At 34.1% G+C, this 17,997-nt stretch overlaps 1 protein-coding gene across 3 annotated transcripts in view; it reads left to right on the forward strand.

The window, feature by feature from the left end:
• The window catches only part of GRIK2 (glutamate ionotropic receptor kainate type subunit 2), a 483,205-nt gene that overhangs the window by 334,784 nt on the left and 130,424 nt on the right, over positions 1 to 17,997 (forward strand). For all 3 annotated transcript variants that reach the window (XM_081141402.1, XM_081141404.1, XM_081141403.1), the window contains one exon: positions 1,631 to 1,837. In XM_081141402.1, coding sequence (XP_080997528.1) covers positions 1,631 to 1,837 — 207 coding nt within the window. The remainder of the gene's footprint in view (positions 1 to 1,630; positions 1,838 to 17,997) is intronic.

Raw genomic sequence — 17,997 nt, forward strand, 5'->3', positions numbered from 1 at the left:
ACAAGGGTATTTAAACTGTGATCAATGGAATCATGTTATCTAACTTAAAAGACTAGCAGGCCCGGAAGAGTAGAGGAGAAATGGATATAACAACCCCAAGCGTGGAAGATTACTATATCTGTCACATTCATAGTACCCTGTGAATCTCTGGAAAGTAGAGTTTTCATGTGATCACATAGTGTATAAAAATTAGACAGGATCCTAACTATTCTCTTACCTAATTGTAAATCCAAATATCTAGCTTTGAATTTAGTTACAGATTAATTTCGGATTTCAAGTTGTTTGCCCTAATTGCATTAAAAAATTCAGCATATATAGATTTTCACAAATGATCTGACTATAGAAAGCAACATAAAATAGTGGGAAAAGTATGTATCCTAGAATTTAAATAACCTGAGTTAAAATCTTGTCTTCTTCTCTTCTTAGCTCTTTTTTATCTCTTGGTAGCTATATGACCTGGGAAAATTTTTTAACCTCCCTTGAAAAATGACCACTGCAAAATAGTCCTAATAATCACCATGCTGTTGTCTGTGTGTATAAGGTTCTTATTTATTTTTTATTTTTATTAATGTTTTTCTTAATCCCTTCATTGATGGCTGTTGTCTTCTTCCTGGGACAGTCCAGTGTCGTATTGGTTTCAGGGCTTTTTACTTGCTGTGTCTTGGCCTGAAGTGCCCTTCTTTCAGATTTTCAAGTGACTAAACTCCTTCCCTTAAGTTCTGCCTTATCTCTCATATCCTCAGAAAAGAAATCCACACATATTACTCAAGTGTGTCTTATCTTCTCTCATCTTGCCAAGTATCTTGCAGTTGTTCTGTATCCTATTGCCCTATTTTATGTTTTAATACTATTTATTGATATATGAAGTCATATGTTCTATTTCTTTAGCTATTTATTTTTGGTTTCTCCTCTATATTTATGACTTGGATTTCTTTTTTATATAGAGGAGGGCTGACTCATAGTAGGTGGCCCATAAAATGTTGAATGAATATATAAGTTCTTGATAAATGTTAGTTTTTTAATATATTCTAAAATAAGCTATTATTTTTTCTCGTATAATTAAATATAGTAGTTGTAATTTTCATGGGTGTTAGAAAAAATGTGATAGTATATATAAAAGTACTACTCCAATTCTTAGCACATGGTAGGTAATTAGGAAATGACTTTTTAAAAATTCTTTCAATTAATAGATTCCACTGAAATAGCACATCAGATATTGATTAAATTGTATAAATCAAATTGGGGTATTGTAATTATGGTGTAATTATATCTAAATGTATTACATATTATATGTATATATTTACCTATGCGTAATATATACCATATAGTATGTCATATTATATATTATTTATTATGTGTGATGTAAGCTATATGGCAAAGGCATATAACATATTTTTATTATATAGTCAAGGTGAAATTATTACATTTAAATATTTTTTGTGAAGCATAAATATTACTGATAATCTCCCTTATTATTATTTCAAACTATATTAATTACAAGTAGAAACAAAGAAAATTGATTTGTGTCAAAATTAATGTGATATTTTCTATTTTCTAAGGAAAGCTGTAATTTTGACAGCAAGTTTCATGATTAACTGGTACCTCCTACCTTCATGCTCACTGTTTCCAGGAAGAACCCTACGTCCTGTTTAAGAAGTCTGACAAACCACTCTACGGGAATGATCGATTCGAGGGCTATTGCATTGACCTTCTCAGAGAGTTATCTACAATCCTTGGCTTTACATATGAAATTAGACTTGTGGAGGATGGGAAATATGGAGCCCAGGATGATGCCAATGGTCAATGGAATGGAATGGTCCGTGAACTAATTGATCATGTAAGTCCCTTTTCTCATTATTTATTACCTTTGGTAGATTGCTAAAAGATTTACTTTTTTCTTTTTGATAGTCAGTAATTAATAATGTCAAAGAACAGTAATATATTTCAAGTATATAATTCCTGCAACGATTTTATTCAAAGTATATGTTATTTTTGCAATTAAATATAAATAATTAAAAAGAGATGTATAGTTCTGGTACAGAGAGATGTCTGTCTTAAATTAACTGGTACTTAGTGATTTTTATATCTTGAAGTGTTTGTTCTTAATTTGTAAAATGGAATGTGGTTTTCCAACACTATTTTTTTTTTCATTTTTATAAGGCTAACTTCCTACTCAACAAAGAGAATGAGTGATACAAATCTAAATTTCATTATAAAAATTTCCTATACTTGGATAGGATACTCTTTCTTTTTAGAGATAAGAGAAATCTATATGCAAAGAGCATAAAATAAGATACTATATAAAAATAAATCAAGAATATTAAACATATTTAGGCAAGAGGATAGACATTTTATTTTATGTTTTTAATTAAATAAACCAAGGATTTCTTTTTGGCCAAGAAAGCATTATTTCATAATTTCTTAGTTGGCAATGTTAATTATGTCATCTCTTTGAAATAAGCTCTTATCTTTTAAATATTATAACATTGTGTTTACTTTGTGTTTTATAACATTTAAGTTTATTTTGACATTTTCCATAATATTAAGCCTTAAAATTATTGGTAAGAATTCTACTAAATAATAAAAATAATTTCCTTTCAAAAAATATTGTGAACGGTACCCTAAATGAAAATTCTTACCTGTGTAAGTAGCAAATATAAGCAATTTTAAAAGTATTTTGAAAATGCTTTAGTAATTATAAAGCCCATTATCAAGAATAAAGACATAAGGGAGATAATCATATATTAATAATTATGATTGATATCTACAAATTTTCTAATGCAGTATCTGACACAGAGTAGATAATCAGTAAATAAAGATATAACTAATGAGCCAAACTTTGTATCTTCTTACTTAGTCTATATTTCTCCTATAGTCATTACAAGTCCTCTTGTTGAGGACTAAAAACTAAAATATTTAGACACTATCACAATGAGAAAGATGTAGGGATTATAGTTGCTATTGATATTAATTTTGAATTGAATCCTAGTCAGTGAAATGATGTTGTTTTAATGTAAAGGTTATTCATTGGAACCTTTGGTGTTCTATGTCTTGTGAATGGTTGCTTTACACTAGAATTAACTGAATATAGGAAGGAATTACAAGAAAATCAAATCCACTGTAAGATTAGCAATAGGTAAACTAATGGGAAAAATTATGTTTAGGATATCAGCAAAGCAGGGGCACCCAGTTTTTAAAAAAATAGTATTTAATATGTTTTTAATCAAATAAATAATACTTTTGAACCGCCTTATGCTTATTTTATGATTTAATATTGTGTCAAAGTTGAGTTTTATATAAGATTAAAAGTGAAGAGACTTATTTTCGCTGTTTACATCCTGTAAAACCTTAATACAGCACTTCTCAGATCCACTTTTTAAAAACATAAAAATTGCCCAGAAATTCATTATTTGGTACATTTCATGAAATCTTAATAGCATATGTCCTCCTACAGAGGAAGTAAAGGAACAATCTGTGCGGTTTTTCCTTTATATAGATAACCTACCCTTTTTAATATTTTAACTCTATGAGGTCTTTTCATCAAGCTAATCATCATTTGAATTTTTATAATAATGAAGTGACCCTGGCCATTCTTTCTGAAGTTTCTTGGGCAGCTATAAAAGTTGAAAATTTTGTGAGTCATCAAAATAATTAAAATCTATATAAGGATACTATTTTTCCATATCATAGTATCCATAGTCCTCGGTGTTGTGGTGTATACCTGGTAGTATTAATTTGCTTTAAATATACTGAAAATAACTAGGAGACACAGATAATACAACTGCAGAAAGCGTTCAGCGTCCCAGAATATTTATTGAGAGGATGACAATGTTCCACAGTGGCTCACGACAAACATTAAACTCAAGCACCATGCTCCTTAGAGTATACGCTACACATTTTCCAGATGCTTTCACTCTGAGGTAGGCTTCCAAGACCCCAGTGAGAGTCCCTAGTCAAGGGCCAAGTAAAGAAATAAACAGTGACATATTTTCCTCTTGAGATTAAAGCATCACAACATTTTTAATAATATTTTATGAAATATTTTATCAAGCTTTTCGCTCTTGAAAGCAGACTTAGCTGTCAAGCTTGGCATAGTGGAGATGAGTTCACAGAAACGTGCCATCTGCTGTCCCATTCCCAGTATTAAGTCGGACATCGATTTTACTTGTAGCTTTGCGTTGGGTTATTTCTTATGGCTAATAACTCATTTGTGGGCTCACGAGACACCTGTCCTGAGTATGTTATTCATAAGGCCTACTGGAGTTCTTTACCAGCGTGCGGGGAAGCCCCTGAGCTGCGGCACACTAGCAGCGCGTGTGACTGCGGGCTGCTTGCGGAAGACAAGCGCAGTTCAGTTACTTTCAGGTCGCCCGGCCGCGCGTGGCTCGGTGGTGGAGCATATACCTGGGATCTGGGGGTCTGAGGTTCGATTTCCCATTGGGGCACATGCCCGGGTTGCGGGCTCCATCCCCAGTTGGGGGCGTGCGGGAGGCAGCCAGCCAATGAGGACTCTCGCATCATTGATGTTTCAACTCTCTCTTTCCCTCTCCCTTCCTCTCTCTGAAATCAGTGAAGATATATTTAAGGGAAAAAAATTACTTTCAAATCTTTGGTGACGTCTGCCTTAGCAATGGAAAGCTTCAGGAAGATTTTTGCTTGCAAACGTCCATACATGAACTAATAAGGCAGCATGCAAAGTCTCTGTATGTGCAGGTTAAAAACAGATCTTGGATCTGTCCCTACCGTCCAGGTTTACGCCCACCAATCTAGTTCAAAGCCTTGCCACCTCACTGTTTTTATTATGTACTTTCTGCCTGTCCTTTAGGAATCGGCCTATACATTATCATCAGATTCTTATTTTATCACTAATGTCTTCTCAAAGCTTTCCCATTCAAAGCATTGCAGAGACACTGAAAGATTGCAGTTTAAAATTACAAGTACTCCTGTTGACCTTTCGTTTCTTTTCCATTGTCCTCCGACCCCATGCACTCCTTGAGCTCTCTCACCATGTCTCCTATTTAAAGTTCACTTCCAGGGTTCTGTGTTAGGCCCCTACCCCACAAGGCTGTTCCTGGCCATTTCACTCCTTTAAAGAGCCCGATTTTTTGAACACCTGTAGAACTACTACTTCTGGTACTTACTCACAGACATTCCTTGTTACTTGAAAGTCTTTGTCCTTTATGTCCTTCACACAGAATAAAGCCCCAGCTGGAGGCAGCCAAAGCCAGTGATCTGCTGCAGCTTCTCTGACCTAGTGTCATAAGGCTGATAAAATGTGTGAGGGAATACTGTGCACTCACACTCCACAGACCTGCATCTTAACTGCAAATTCGGGTGTCATCTACCTAAGTCCCACCTACCTGTCTGTCTGTCTGTCAGTCATCTATGCTGTGTATCTTTGGAAAGTTGTCCATTTTGTTCTAAGGTCAGTTTTATTATATGTACAATAGAAATGATGATACTCCCTTCCTAGAATGGTGTTGTGGACTAAATATTAATATCTGGGAATGCAGCAACACTGGGCTTTTTTAACTTAGTCAAATACATCAGTGGGACAGCAGAGATGGGGGATAGACGCAGGAGACACAGGGAAGGGAAGAAGGACAATGATATGAAGAAAGAATAATTGAAACGTTGTTGGACAGTGATGCTGATCACACTGGAGGTCTCATGACATAGATGGATACTCTTATGTATACCAGTACAGATTGAAAAAGACAAACAAAGAAACAAAAAAACTAGCCTCAAGTCAAAAAATTACTGCATACCTAACCTAGTATGCAATTATATATATTAAATTAACTTCTACAACTGGACTATTTAAGGAATTTACACTTATTTGAGAAACTCTCAATTAAGACATGAATATATTGCACAGATCTTAGTGTATTGCTTGGCAAAGGGAAAACACTCAAGACCAGTAATTGTTGATGTTGCTATTATTATTATTATTAATTATTAATACTATTATTGTTACTATATCCAAAGGGTACCAAGTGTTCTCTTTCATGCTACTTTATCTTGGCTATTAAACATTATGAGTTAGTTTACCAGATTACTATTGAACCATGATTATTATAGACTGACAGTTGTCACAGGGGAGGGGGATTGTGTGAATGAATGGAAGAAGGTGAAGGGATTAAGCAAAAGAATACACACACACACACACATACATATACATACACACAGACACTGACAACAGTGTGGTGATAGCCAGAGGGAAAGAAGGGTGGCGAGTAGGTGGAGGGGAGAGCGAAGGGGGCGGGGAATGGGATGTAAAGAGACTGCTTGGGGTGATGGGCACATGATGCCGTGTGCAGATGATGTTTTATTGAGTTGTACACTTAAAACCTATATGGTTTTGTGAACCAATGTCCCCCCAATAAATTTAAAACAATAAGACAAATAATTGACTATATGTGTGATATGTTATCAGAGCAAATGGGCATTTTTTAAATAATAACAGTGAAAATGAGTGATTTTTAAAGCTATTTTCAGTCTCTTTACCTCCTTAGAATTGAGTAGACTACAAGAATTGTTTGCTTTTTAAGTAACATTTAAGCTTAGCTCTTTTAGAAGTGACAAAGAGCTTCACAATTCCTTTGTGCTTAAAGAGACTTGTGTTTTAATATCATTACCATTAGTGTTTGTTAAGAGAATGTGTGAGTCAATAAAAGCTTTTTTTTTTTTCTTTTTAATGTGGCTTTTTTTTATAACTTTAAGTGCTGCTGAAATTGTAAAAGCAAACAAACAAAACCTTGATCATTTGACAGTTAAAACAAAAACTAAAAAATAAAAGAAATTTGGTTTCAGTTTATAAAACTACTATGGAAAAGTGAGAAATCCTTTGAGATCTACTCTTATTTTACATTATTTTAAGAGGACTCCTGATGCTATGGTTTTCCAGCTGCATGAATGCTTCTCAGCATGTTTCCTTAGCATTGCAATTGGTATTTAACACTATCAAGCCTTTTATGATTCATAAATGAGCCATAGAAGACCTCACTACACTTCTCTTGTGCCTCTCGATTCCACTTTTATTATATACTAGGGATGAAATCAAATATTTGTTTTTCAGGGAACTTAAAAAGGCTCCAGGTAATATCACAAAAATGGAAAGGCTAAATTAAAAACCAGTTTTTACTAAATGGGAACTGACTTGCACCGTATCTTTGAATTTTGATAGCATATTGTCTCAATTTTGCACTCTAGTAGAAGCATTCTAATAGTTACAGAAAAAAAAAATGAAGAACAGTAATATTATTATAACCTTTTTTTGAGTTATAGGAAAAATAACTAAAAAGTAGAAGTGCAACTTTATTTATAATTTTCTATGACCCCAAAATGACAACTGAAAACGTTATAGATAATGTTGAAGTCCCTAACCAGAAAATTTCTCTATTCAGTAATTTTGCGTATCAAACACAAAAGATAGAATTACATTTTTCTTGTGCCTCCCTGTGTGTCGACAAAAAAACCCTCTAAACCTATAGAAAAAAATACGGATTTTATTTGATCCAAAATTTTTGAGGACAGGCCCAGAAGCAAGATCTCAATGGATTGAGTAAATGCTCTGGAGAATGGCAGTTTTGCAGTTCCTTTCACGCTGAAAATCAATCAGAGAAAATGTAAGGTAAGTATATGAAATCCATTGGTCATAGATTAAGGGGGCAGGAGAGCAAAGCAGGGAAATCTCTATGACTGGATAAAAAGTACAATGAAGAAACACATACTTCTTTTACTTTGGTGGGTGGAGGATAGTTAATAGAGATGGTTCGCAGGGAACAAGGTAATGATGAGAGGTTTTGTGGTCTCCTGCTGAGGTGGCCTTGTGCTCTGGTGCCTGTGGTTATGTCTTCCAGTTTCTAGAAAAGAAAATTAGTTGACAATTCAAAAGTACTTTACCCTAGATGCATAAGAACAGTGGACAGGGATCACTTAAGAAACCTCTACAGGCCATGACTGGCCCAGTTAGAAATTCATGATCAGACCACCCTGTGTGGTTACTTATGGTCACTGAGCTTGTCAGGCCTATCATGTGTGTCTCCTCTCCACCCCAAACTTCCTAGGTTTATTTATAGGCTTTTTTTCATTCACACATGAAACCACTATCTTAAGTTTAGCATTCTTCTGGTCCATTTTGTATAAATTGTTCAATAATATTCTATAATAGAAATATACCATTTTACTTAACTAATCTTCTACTAGTAATAACATTCAGGTTATTACTTGTGTTATGCTATGAAAACCATTGCTGTCAAGAAGAGCCATGCCCTGTCTCCTGGAGACCTGTGTAAGGGCTTCTCCAAGGGACGTACTGAGAAAGGAAGGAATTATTGGTCAGAGTTGACATACATTTTCAATTGTATTAGATATTGATAATATTGTTCTCCAAATTCTTTTACTAATTTACATTTCTACCAGTAGTATAAAAATTTTCTGTGTGTCTGCAAAATTACTAACATAAGATTCTGACTATTTGAATATGGTCAATCTGCATGCAAGTGATTGTTAGCCTCTTTCCCTTCCCTCATATTTATAGACTCCAAAACAATACAAGGACCTTAGAAAGCTAAACTAATCAATAGTAGATGCTGACATCTATTATTTTAGTTATAACCTGGTTTTACTCAATGTCACAAATAACCCATTAATACTATTATTTTATATAATCGATATTTGTTGAGGTTGAGCAAGTTTAACACAACTAGTTGCTTTATTCTAAATTCCTTTTTATATCACAGACCTTCTGTGGTGTTATATTTTCTTCTAGAATAACATACTTTAGTAGTGCCTTTCTGTTGGTTGTACCAACTTCCTTTTTAAAAAAAAATTGGCCTTGTCTTCATTTTACCCTCTTTCTTGACAGATAGTTTTGCTGATATGCAATTTTAAATTAATATTTTTTTTCTCAGTGCTTTGAGCATACTGGTTTACACTTTTCTGACTTTCATTGTTATTCTTGAGAAGTTAGCTATATAATTGTTATTCTACTTTTTTTTTTTTTAATTTGTCTCTGACTGCTTTAAAATCTTCTCCTTTGATATTTTTAGCTTCATTTGATGAATTTAAGTTCGAATTTACTTATCTTGCTTAATTTACATTGGCAATCTACATGAGAATTCATGACATCCATCAATTCTCAAAAATTCTCAGCCATTATTATTCTTCATATATATTATCACTTTTTTGCAGTCTGATTAATTTTGGAACTTCCATGTTTTTAAGCTTTATTTTTCCACTTTTTCTGTGTTGCATTTTGTATAACTTTTGACACATCTGCCATTTTACTAAATTATGCTTTAGCTTTTCTAATTTGTAGTATAATTAATTCATCGAATATCTAATCTTATTATAATTTTAATCTTTAAAAGGCATATTGAAGTTTTTTTTTACAAATCTCACTTGTAATTTGTCATAGTTTTGGCTCTCTGTGTTCTGTATTTCTTCTTATACTCATTTAAATGTAATATACATATTTATCTTATGTTTATATTATATATGTTGATAATTTTAATATTTTTATTCTTGAGTGTCTGATTTTGCAGTTTATTGTTTTTGCCCACTCTTGCTAACAGGGAGTTATTTCATTGGGTATTTTCTGATATTTTATTGTTAAAGAAAAAAACACATAATATTTAAAAAAAATACCTGTTAAAACATTTGAGACTTTTTGTTAATATGAATTTACTCAGAAATTTTTATAGTAGCTTTTTCTGGGTGCTTATGATAAAACTAATCCAAAGTCCATTAAAATAAATTTCTATTTGATTTTTTTTTTTTTTTTTTTTTTTTTTTTAGATCACCATAAGAGAGGGTGGATAAGGGGTTAAGAATTCTCAGAGCAGGCATTTTTCTCTTTACTTCCATCTAATAAGGCCAAAAATAAATCAGGCAAGGTCCTCACCATCTACATACATGGAGTGGGCTTTATTCTAGTTGACCCACTGAGTAGAGGTGTGCTAGGATGGGTTGGCGTTATTTTATAAAAGTCTCCAGTCATTTTGCTTAGGCTCCAGGCCTTAACTTCTGGATTTGGCTTCTGGCCCATCAAATCTCAAATTCTAGCCTATGGGGATTAGAGGTTTATATGCTATCAAGGCAGATGTTAGCGAAAAATCTCTGGATTCATATATTCTTCATTTTACGTGTTCTGCATTAAAAGGTTTTTTCTGGTTATTTAATCCTTTTAGAAATGTGTCTGGTAGGATGTTTGTACAGATATCTAGTCTCTCACATCATATGTTGGATTTTGGTATTGTCACTTTCATTTGCAGGGAAATGGCATTTTCCTGATCCCCTTCCCAAAATGGGCGTACATAAAAATTAAAAAATTAATATTTAGTTTATTAAACAAAAATGTAGGCATTATGTGAAAGAGAACAGTGTAGTTATTATTACTGTATGAATAACTATTAAATAAAAGCCCAAAACACATTTACTTCATTTATTCATTGAAGGAACTGCTTTATATAATGTTCCATGCAATTCATTGCCAGTGACATGCAGATGACTTAGGTGTGGGCTCTTTCCTCTAGGCTATTTAATTAAATACACAACCTAGATATGAATATATAATTACAATGATAGATTGATGAATCAAGTATCATGAGGCACACATGAGAGACAGAGAGAAATCTAGAGCAAGAGGAGGGTATAGACAGATTGGAGGGATGTGAAAGGCTTTGTGGAGAGAACGGGCCTTGAAGAATCAATCAAACATGATTAAAGTTATGAATCAGAAAAATGTGCTTAGGCAAATTATTTTTTATTTTTATTTATTTATTTTTTTAGATCTTTATTGATTTCAGAGAGAGGAAAGGAGAGGGAGAGAGAGATAGAAACATCAATGATAGGAAAGTCGTCATTGATCGACTGTATCTGACTGGGGATCGAGCCCACAACCAGGGCATGTGCCCTGACTGGGAATTGAACCCTGATCTCCTGGATCCCAGGTGGATGCTCAATTGCTGAGCCACGCCAGGCTGGGCAGGCAAACTGTTTTTTTATAAATACTAGTCAAGATCATAGCAGAACACAGTATATCCAAATCAATATACATGACTTCTAATCACTTTCTTCTAAAATAAAATTCACTGGCCAACAACATCGATTAGCCAACAATTGTGATGAATCAGTTGGAGTAGTACGCATGTGTGTTATCTTCAATTTACCTTGCTTAAAACAGCTAATGTTTAAAAATATAATTTCATTATCTCTCACCTTGGAATTAACATTACAAATAATAATGCAATTTGAGCTACACGTAAAATCAAAATTTAAGAAAAAAATGTTTAGTCAAATCTGTTCACTATATAAGCAGTAATATTAGGTTGAAACTTAAAATTGTAATTTTTGTTTATTAAAATGAAATACTAAGCATTTCATATGACCCAACCTGTACATTTTCCCTACTCACTATACCATTAAAAAGTTTGCAGAAGCTTTTTGTACCTTGGGATTTAAATATTTAACCTTTAATGTTCTAAGAGCATCTCTAGATCCTTCTTTTTTAGAAGACATTTATGGCAAATATTTCTTGCTGTTATTTTATAAGCTTCTTTAAGACTTCAGAACTAATTAGAAACAATAAACAGTCTAAATGATTAAAATGTGGTTTCCTACAAAAACCAAAACAAGCAAACAAACAAACAAAACACTCTCATTCCTGAAGCACTGTTCAAGGCTCACATTTCCTGCCAGTGCCAGAGCCCTGTCACCGTTGTTTAAATCTTGGCAAAGTTCAAAGGGACCTGATCAATGCACAGTGAGAAATATTGTGCACCACTCATTATCTTGCTGAGACCCTTTGTTAAAACAGTCAATTTCTATCCTGTTTGTAAGGTTGTGCAGTTGTAATCCCTGGATAACTGCCAGGAATAGCCATAGTAACAAAACAACCAGTGTCTTTGTCTTTTCAGATCAGTCTGTCATTGTGTAAAGAATTTTTTGAATTATGATGTATCTTATTTCCAGTCAGTACTTTTAGTTTATCCCAACACCCTAAGTAAATGATGTTACTTCTGTGCATGTGCTGTGATAGATGGATTCATTCCCACACATCTTTTTATATAAATTATATGTTATGATTTGTTATTCAGCTGGTGTTGGATTTTCTTATTAAAACAGAATATGTAATATGCATACAAATAATAACAGTGTTTTGATATGCTCTAATATTGCCTCTATGTAAATCATGATGCACTTAAAAAACAAATTACAAACAGTATACATGTGTTTTATTATATACTAAAAACAGATTTAAAAGAATAATAATACCTGAATAAAAACAGGTACTATTTGAAATAACTAAGATTCAGTGTATTGTCAAGGACAGTGCCTTATGTTTAAATGCCAATATGAACTTTGGTAATTTAATGAAGACTTGATCATGGATTTATTTGCTATCTTTACTGAAATCTATATTCAATTCATTATTCCTTAATTCATTTTCATTCTATGTTGAAAGATAATCAGTTCACTAAATGTATCTTGATATTAAAAAGAATTTGGAATAATAACCAGTGGAATACCTTTGGAGTCACCCAGATTTCCAAATCCTGTTCCATTCCTTATCAGAAGTGTGATCTTGGGCAATTTGTGTAAGTTCCCTGAGCCTCACTTTTCTCACCTAAAAAGGGCATTGAAAAAAGCATGCTAAAGATTAAATGTCATAAAGCATATGAAGTACTTAGAATAATGCCAAGTATATTTTAAGCATTCAGTAATTGTTAGCTGTCATCAGTGTTGTTGTTCCTGATGGAATTAATAGCAAAATATCTGAAATAAATGAAAACATTAACTCAGGCATCTCACTGCCTTTTTCACTCACCCTACTTCCCTTTAAAATCATCAGTAGAATAAACAAGTAAGGAAAAGTCTGCATTCCCTGTGCAACCTAGAAATGGGCCATTCAAATGATGTTTTTTTGCTCAACCTATGACATATGAGTCCAGAGAGAAGGAACAGCAGAAGGTTGGCACCTGATCCCATTCTCATAAAGTATCAGTGAGTTTCAGAATTTAGTGGAAAGCCATGAAAAATTACAATTTGTGTCCACAATAGTGTATTTTTTAAATGAAAATGATTTTTAATTAAACTAAATGAAATGTACATCACAAACTTATTATTATTGGACATAGTAAAAATTTTAAGACTATCTTGTTTGTTTAATTCTCCCTGTATTTTTACTTCCAGAATGTGCTGGGCTCAGTTGACTTTGCTCTGATCCAAGTTACCTACTGCCCTCCCTTTCTTACAGGCCATTCATTATACCCTCTGGACCACACCCCCTCCATCATTGAAAATCTACCTTCATTTCTAATATCTTTTCTCACGATTTCCTGTCCTATTTGGCCTCTCTCCTGTTGGAATTGCTCTCTCTGTGGCCCTGTCAATGATGGCTATTCTATCTTTCTCACTCTACTTACCTCAAGAGGCTGGGTCACATCCTCTTAGCTACCTGGATTTGGCAGCATGGACTAGGCTCAAGTATTTTAGTAGTTTATACCTTGCAGAGATTTCTTACTCCCACTGCATATATATCAAAGGCCAGTTGAGGGTTCTGATTCATGTTTTCTCATTCAGGAACCCAAGCAGATGGAGGCACTCTAATGTGACCATGTAGATTTCAAGTATACATTACTGATATATGATCTATACATTGCATTGTGTGTCCACCAGCCAAAGTCAAACCATCTTCCCTCACCATATATTCAGCCTCCTTTACCTTCCCCCAGCCCCTTACCATCTTCCCTCTAGTAATTACCATACTATTGTCTGTGTCTATGAGTTTCAGTTTTATATCCCACATGAGTGAATTCATATGGTTCTTAGCTTTTTCTGATTGACTTATTTCACTTAGCATAATATTTTCAAGGTCCATCCATGTTTTCCCAAATGACAGTATTTTATCTTTTCTTATGACTGACTAGTATTTCATTGTATATACGTACCACATCTTCTTCATCCAACCATCTATCCAGAGACACTTTAGTCTTGGCCACCATGAATAATACCGCAATGAATATAAAGGTGCATATATCTTTGTGAATAAATGTTTTCAATTTTTTCAAGTGGCTACCCAGAAGAGGGATTGCTGGGTCATATGGTAACTCTATTCTTAATTTTTGAGGAACCTCCATACTGTTCTCCATAGTGGCTGTACCAGTTTACATTTCCACCAGCAGGGAATGAGGGTTCCTTTTTCTCTACCACCTCTCCACACTTGTTACAATTACTTGTCTTGTTGATAATAGCCATTCTAACAGTGTGAGGTGGTATCTCATTGTAGTTTTGATTTGCATTTTCCCCAAATCTATTGAATTTGAGCATCTTTGCATATATCTGTTGGCCATTTGTATGTTTTCTTTGGAATAGTGTCTGTTCCAGTCCTCTGTGCATTTTTTTTATTGGATTGTTTCTTTGCTGTTGAGTTGCATGGGTTCCTTATATATCTTCGATATTAACTCCTTTTCAGAGCTGTTGTTTGCAAATATCTTTTCCTGATTGCCTTTTTGTTTTATGGGTGGTTTCTTTTGTTGTGCAGAAGCTTTTTAGTTTTATATAGTCCATTAATTTATTTTTGCCTTTACTTCCCTTGCCTTTGGGGTCAAATTCATAAAATGTTTTCTAAGACCTAGGTCCATATGTTTACTACCTGTGTTTTTTTCTTTGTAATTTATTGTTTCAAATTTTATATTTAGGTCTTTGATGTATTTGAATTATTTTCTGTACATAGAGACAGACTGTAGTCTAGTTTCATTCTTTTCTGTGGCTTTCCAATTTTCACAGTACCAATTATTAAAGAGGCTTTCTTTTTTCCATTATATGTTTTTGGCTCCTTTGTCAAAAATTACTTGCCTGTATACATGCGGTTTTATTTCTGGACTCTCAGTTCTCTTCTATTGGTTTGTGAGTCTGTTTTCCTGCCAATACCATGCTGTTTTGATTATTGTTGCTCTGTAGTATAATTTGAGGTCAAGAAAGTGTGATACCTTCAGCCTTCATTCGTTTTTCTCAGGATTGCTTTGGTTATTTGGGGTCTTTTGTACTTCTGTACAAATCTGATGATTTTTTTTGGTTCTATTCCTTTTAAAAATGTCATTGGGATTTTGATGGGGATTTTATGAAATCTGTATATTGCTTTGTGTAATCTGGACAAGTTGATTAATTATTTGCTTCTCTATATTAATTCTCTCCTTTCCTCATATTTCTTCATACCCAGCTTAGTGTCTATGGATTATTGTTAAAGCCACTCTCTTCTAGTACAAAATTTATTTTTCTTCTGTTGTTTTATAGCTGTTACCTCCTCAAAACTTGATCCTGTATTAATGTCATTATCTTTTTCACTGTATCTAGCTTATAAGAAGAAACTCAGATGGAGAAAATCCAGCAGTTGTGAAGAGCAGAACCACTATAAACTGATAGTAATCCCAAAAGAGCTGTCAACCCTCTACAACTGCTAGAAACTATAGTCACTATACTCTCTTATATTCTGTAACCCTGTTTTCAAATGTTTGTTTCTACCTCTCAAGTCTGACAGTCTAACTTGCTTCTTATCTTGAAAACCTATTATCCTGTTTCCAAGAGAAGTAGAAACCACTAAATCACTAAATGACAATGTCCTACCTCAATTTTCCACCATCAAATTGACAAGCAGTGCTTCATTAGCACCTGTTCTTTCCTCATCTCTTATAAGTTTAATGGAGAAATTGTCACTTCTGCTGTTCCATTCCAACTGTCTATTCAGAAAATTTTAGACCCATGCCTCTTTCTCTGCTTTAGACATTAAGGCTTTTGTCTCCTGATCCATTTCTATTTGTATTTCTAAAAATCATGATTTCTTAATAAAAAATTTCAACTTCCAACCAATGTTTTCATTTTCTCTAAGGCAAACTTGTTTACCCAATTGGCTGCACTAGGTAATTCCATTGGCTAACATATTAACCATGATCAATTTTAAGCTAACATGTCATCAAAAATTGCTCTTATTAATATGTCCAGCTTGTTAAATCCCGTGGATATTTGTCAGGCTTTATCTTATTTGATCTTAAGAAGCTATTTTCTCAACTCACTACTTTGTTCTTGAAGCACTCTTCCACTGGCTCCCATCACATTCTCCTTATTTTCCAGTTGCCTCTCTTAGGTCACTGCTGCTCAGTTCTATTTGCTACCTTTATACATTCTGACTAACTTTTAAGTGCTACTAGAAAGGGTGTATATTATAATAAACTTACAAATAATACTGCCTTATTTCTTGTCAAGGTAGTGTGGTAACATTAAGCTTTGACAGATTTCTCTTTGATTAACACACATAACAAAATCCACGCAAAATATACAGAGTAAGCATGACAAACTTATGAACCTTAGGGCTCCTAATCCAAAATTACGGTGTGCTGGTCTAGAATTATCTATGGGGTAAAATTCATGTGAAATTCAGCTGGCAATGAGAATGGGGTGTAGACAGAGACACAAATTTCTGGAAAATAAAGACTAAGAGCTCAATGATCTGGGTTTGGAGATACAAAAACTATCCCTGGAATCTGGTAGTTAATGCTCTTACTCAAGTGGTGGGCCATGGGAAAGATTTGGGACTCATTATCTGGTTGTTAATAAATGTTTAGAAGCTAAGCAGCATGAGCTGGTATTGAGGTTTACCGTCCAAATGGTAAATTGGACAGATAAAAGTTATATTTTCATGATTATGATGCAGAAAGCCACACAGTTTCAGCTGAAAGGCCACGTGGTTGTGGCTGCTTATTTAAGGGAACTCCAGAGAAAAAATAGTCAATTTCGGACTAAAGAACTTACCACCTAATGTAGAATACTGGACTGGCCAAAAACATTGAAACTTTGTGTGAATGGCAAACAACCACTTCACCGCTCAAAATTCAAAGTAGATGTATTTTGGTTACTGCTGCAAAACCACTCTCTGCCTCCACTCTCCCTGACTCCTCCTGACACTTCTATTCTAATCTCAGTTTCTTTAAGGACAAAAATTAGAAGGAATGAGTTCAAGGTTTCCCTGTTTGCAAGGCCATAAATACTTGTCCATGTATGCTGGAGAACTTTGGTCAGGTAAGGAAATTGAAAAGCTTTGTTGGATACAGGTGACTAAGTCATCATCTTACCTAGTCCCATTGGGATGGTGACTTTAAACAAATACCCAGATGTTTCTCCATACTTGCAGGCTAATGGTGAACCATGAGCAAGTCCAGAGAAACAGCAGAGAGTTTTTTTTTTAATCGACTTGGGAGGGAATGTTGTGAACAACAAGTTTATTGGAGGAAAATGAAAGTTCAAAGCATAGTCATTTTTCATTGACAAAGTTATGCCAGTTTCCCATAGGTTGAGCTATTACTGGGCAAGAAGGAGTATTTTCTTCCTCTTGCTCAGGTAGTAAATTATCATCACTTCTTATCAGAGATGCAAGGTATCTCTCTTACTTTTGGCATCAGTGGTCTGTGTTGACACATACATGAGAGTTCTGTTTTCTAGTTGCCTGACTGCATTTTAAATGGTTTCTGTTTATTAATTTTCACATGGGCATGGTCATCCACATTTCACTAATAAATTTTAGTCAGGATTCACAATGGGGAAAGAAATCTAACAAGACTTTATGTTAAGGGCCTTTTGGGCCAATTCAATATACTGTAGTTGTTGCTTCTACATTTATATGTATGAAAGAAGTTTATTTCTGTTGTTCTATAAGGACTAAGGGTGATCCTCTAGTTATAAAGAGTTAATGTAGAAAGGTCCTAGTACCTTAGGGACCCCATGACCCTAAAGACTCCTTTGAAATATGTTTGTGACTGGTGATTTTGCTTTTGGTCTGGACCTGAAGTTTTCCTTAGAGTTCTGTACTAATCACTTTTGAAACATGGCTACCATGTACACCCTTTGAAAAAGCTGCTATTAGCTTGCAGCTCTACCCTTGTTGGAACTTAATATCTGATTCACAGAAATCTTGTGACTCTGTGGCCTCACAATTTTATT

This window comes from Miniopterus schreibersii, assembly GCF_964146895.1.
Source record: "Miniopterus schreibersii genome assembly, chromosome: 6".
In the NCBI taxonomy this organism is placed as follows: Eukaryota; Metazoa; Chordata; class Mammalia; order Chiroptera; family Miniopteridae; genus Miniopterus; species Miniopterus schreibersii.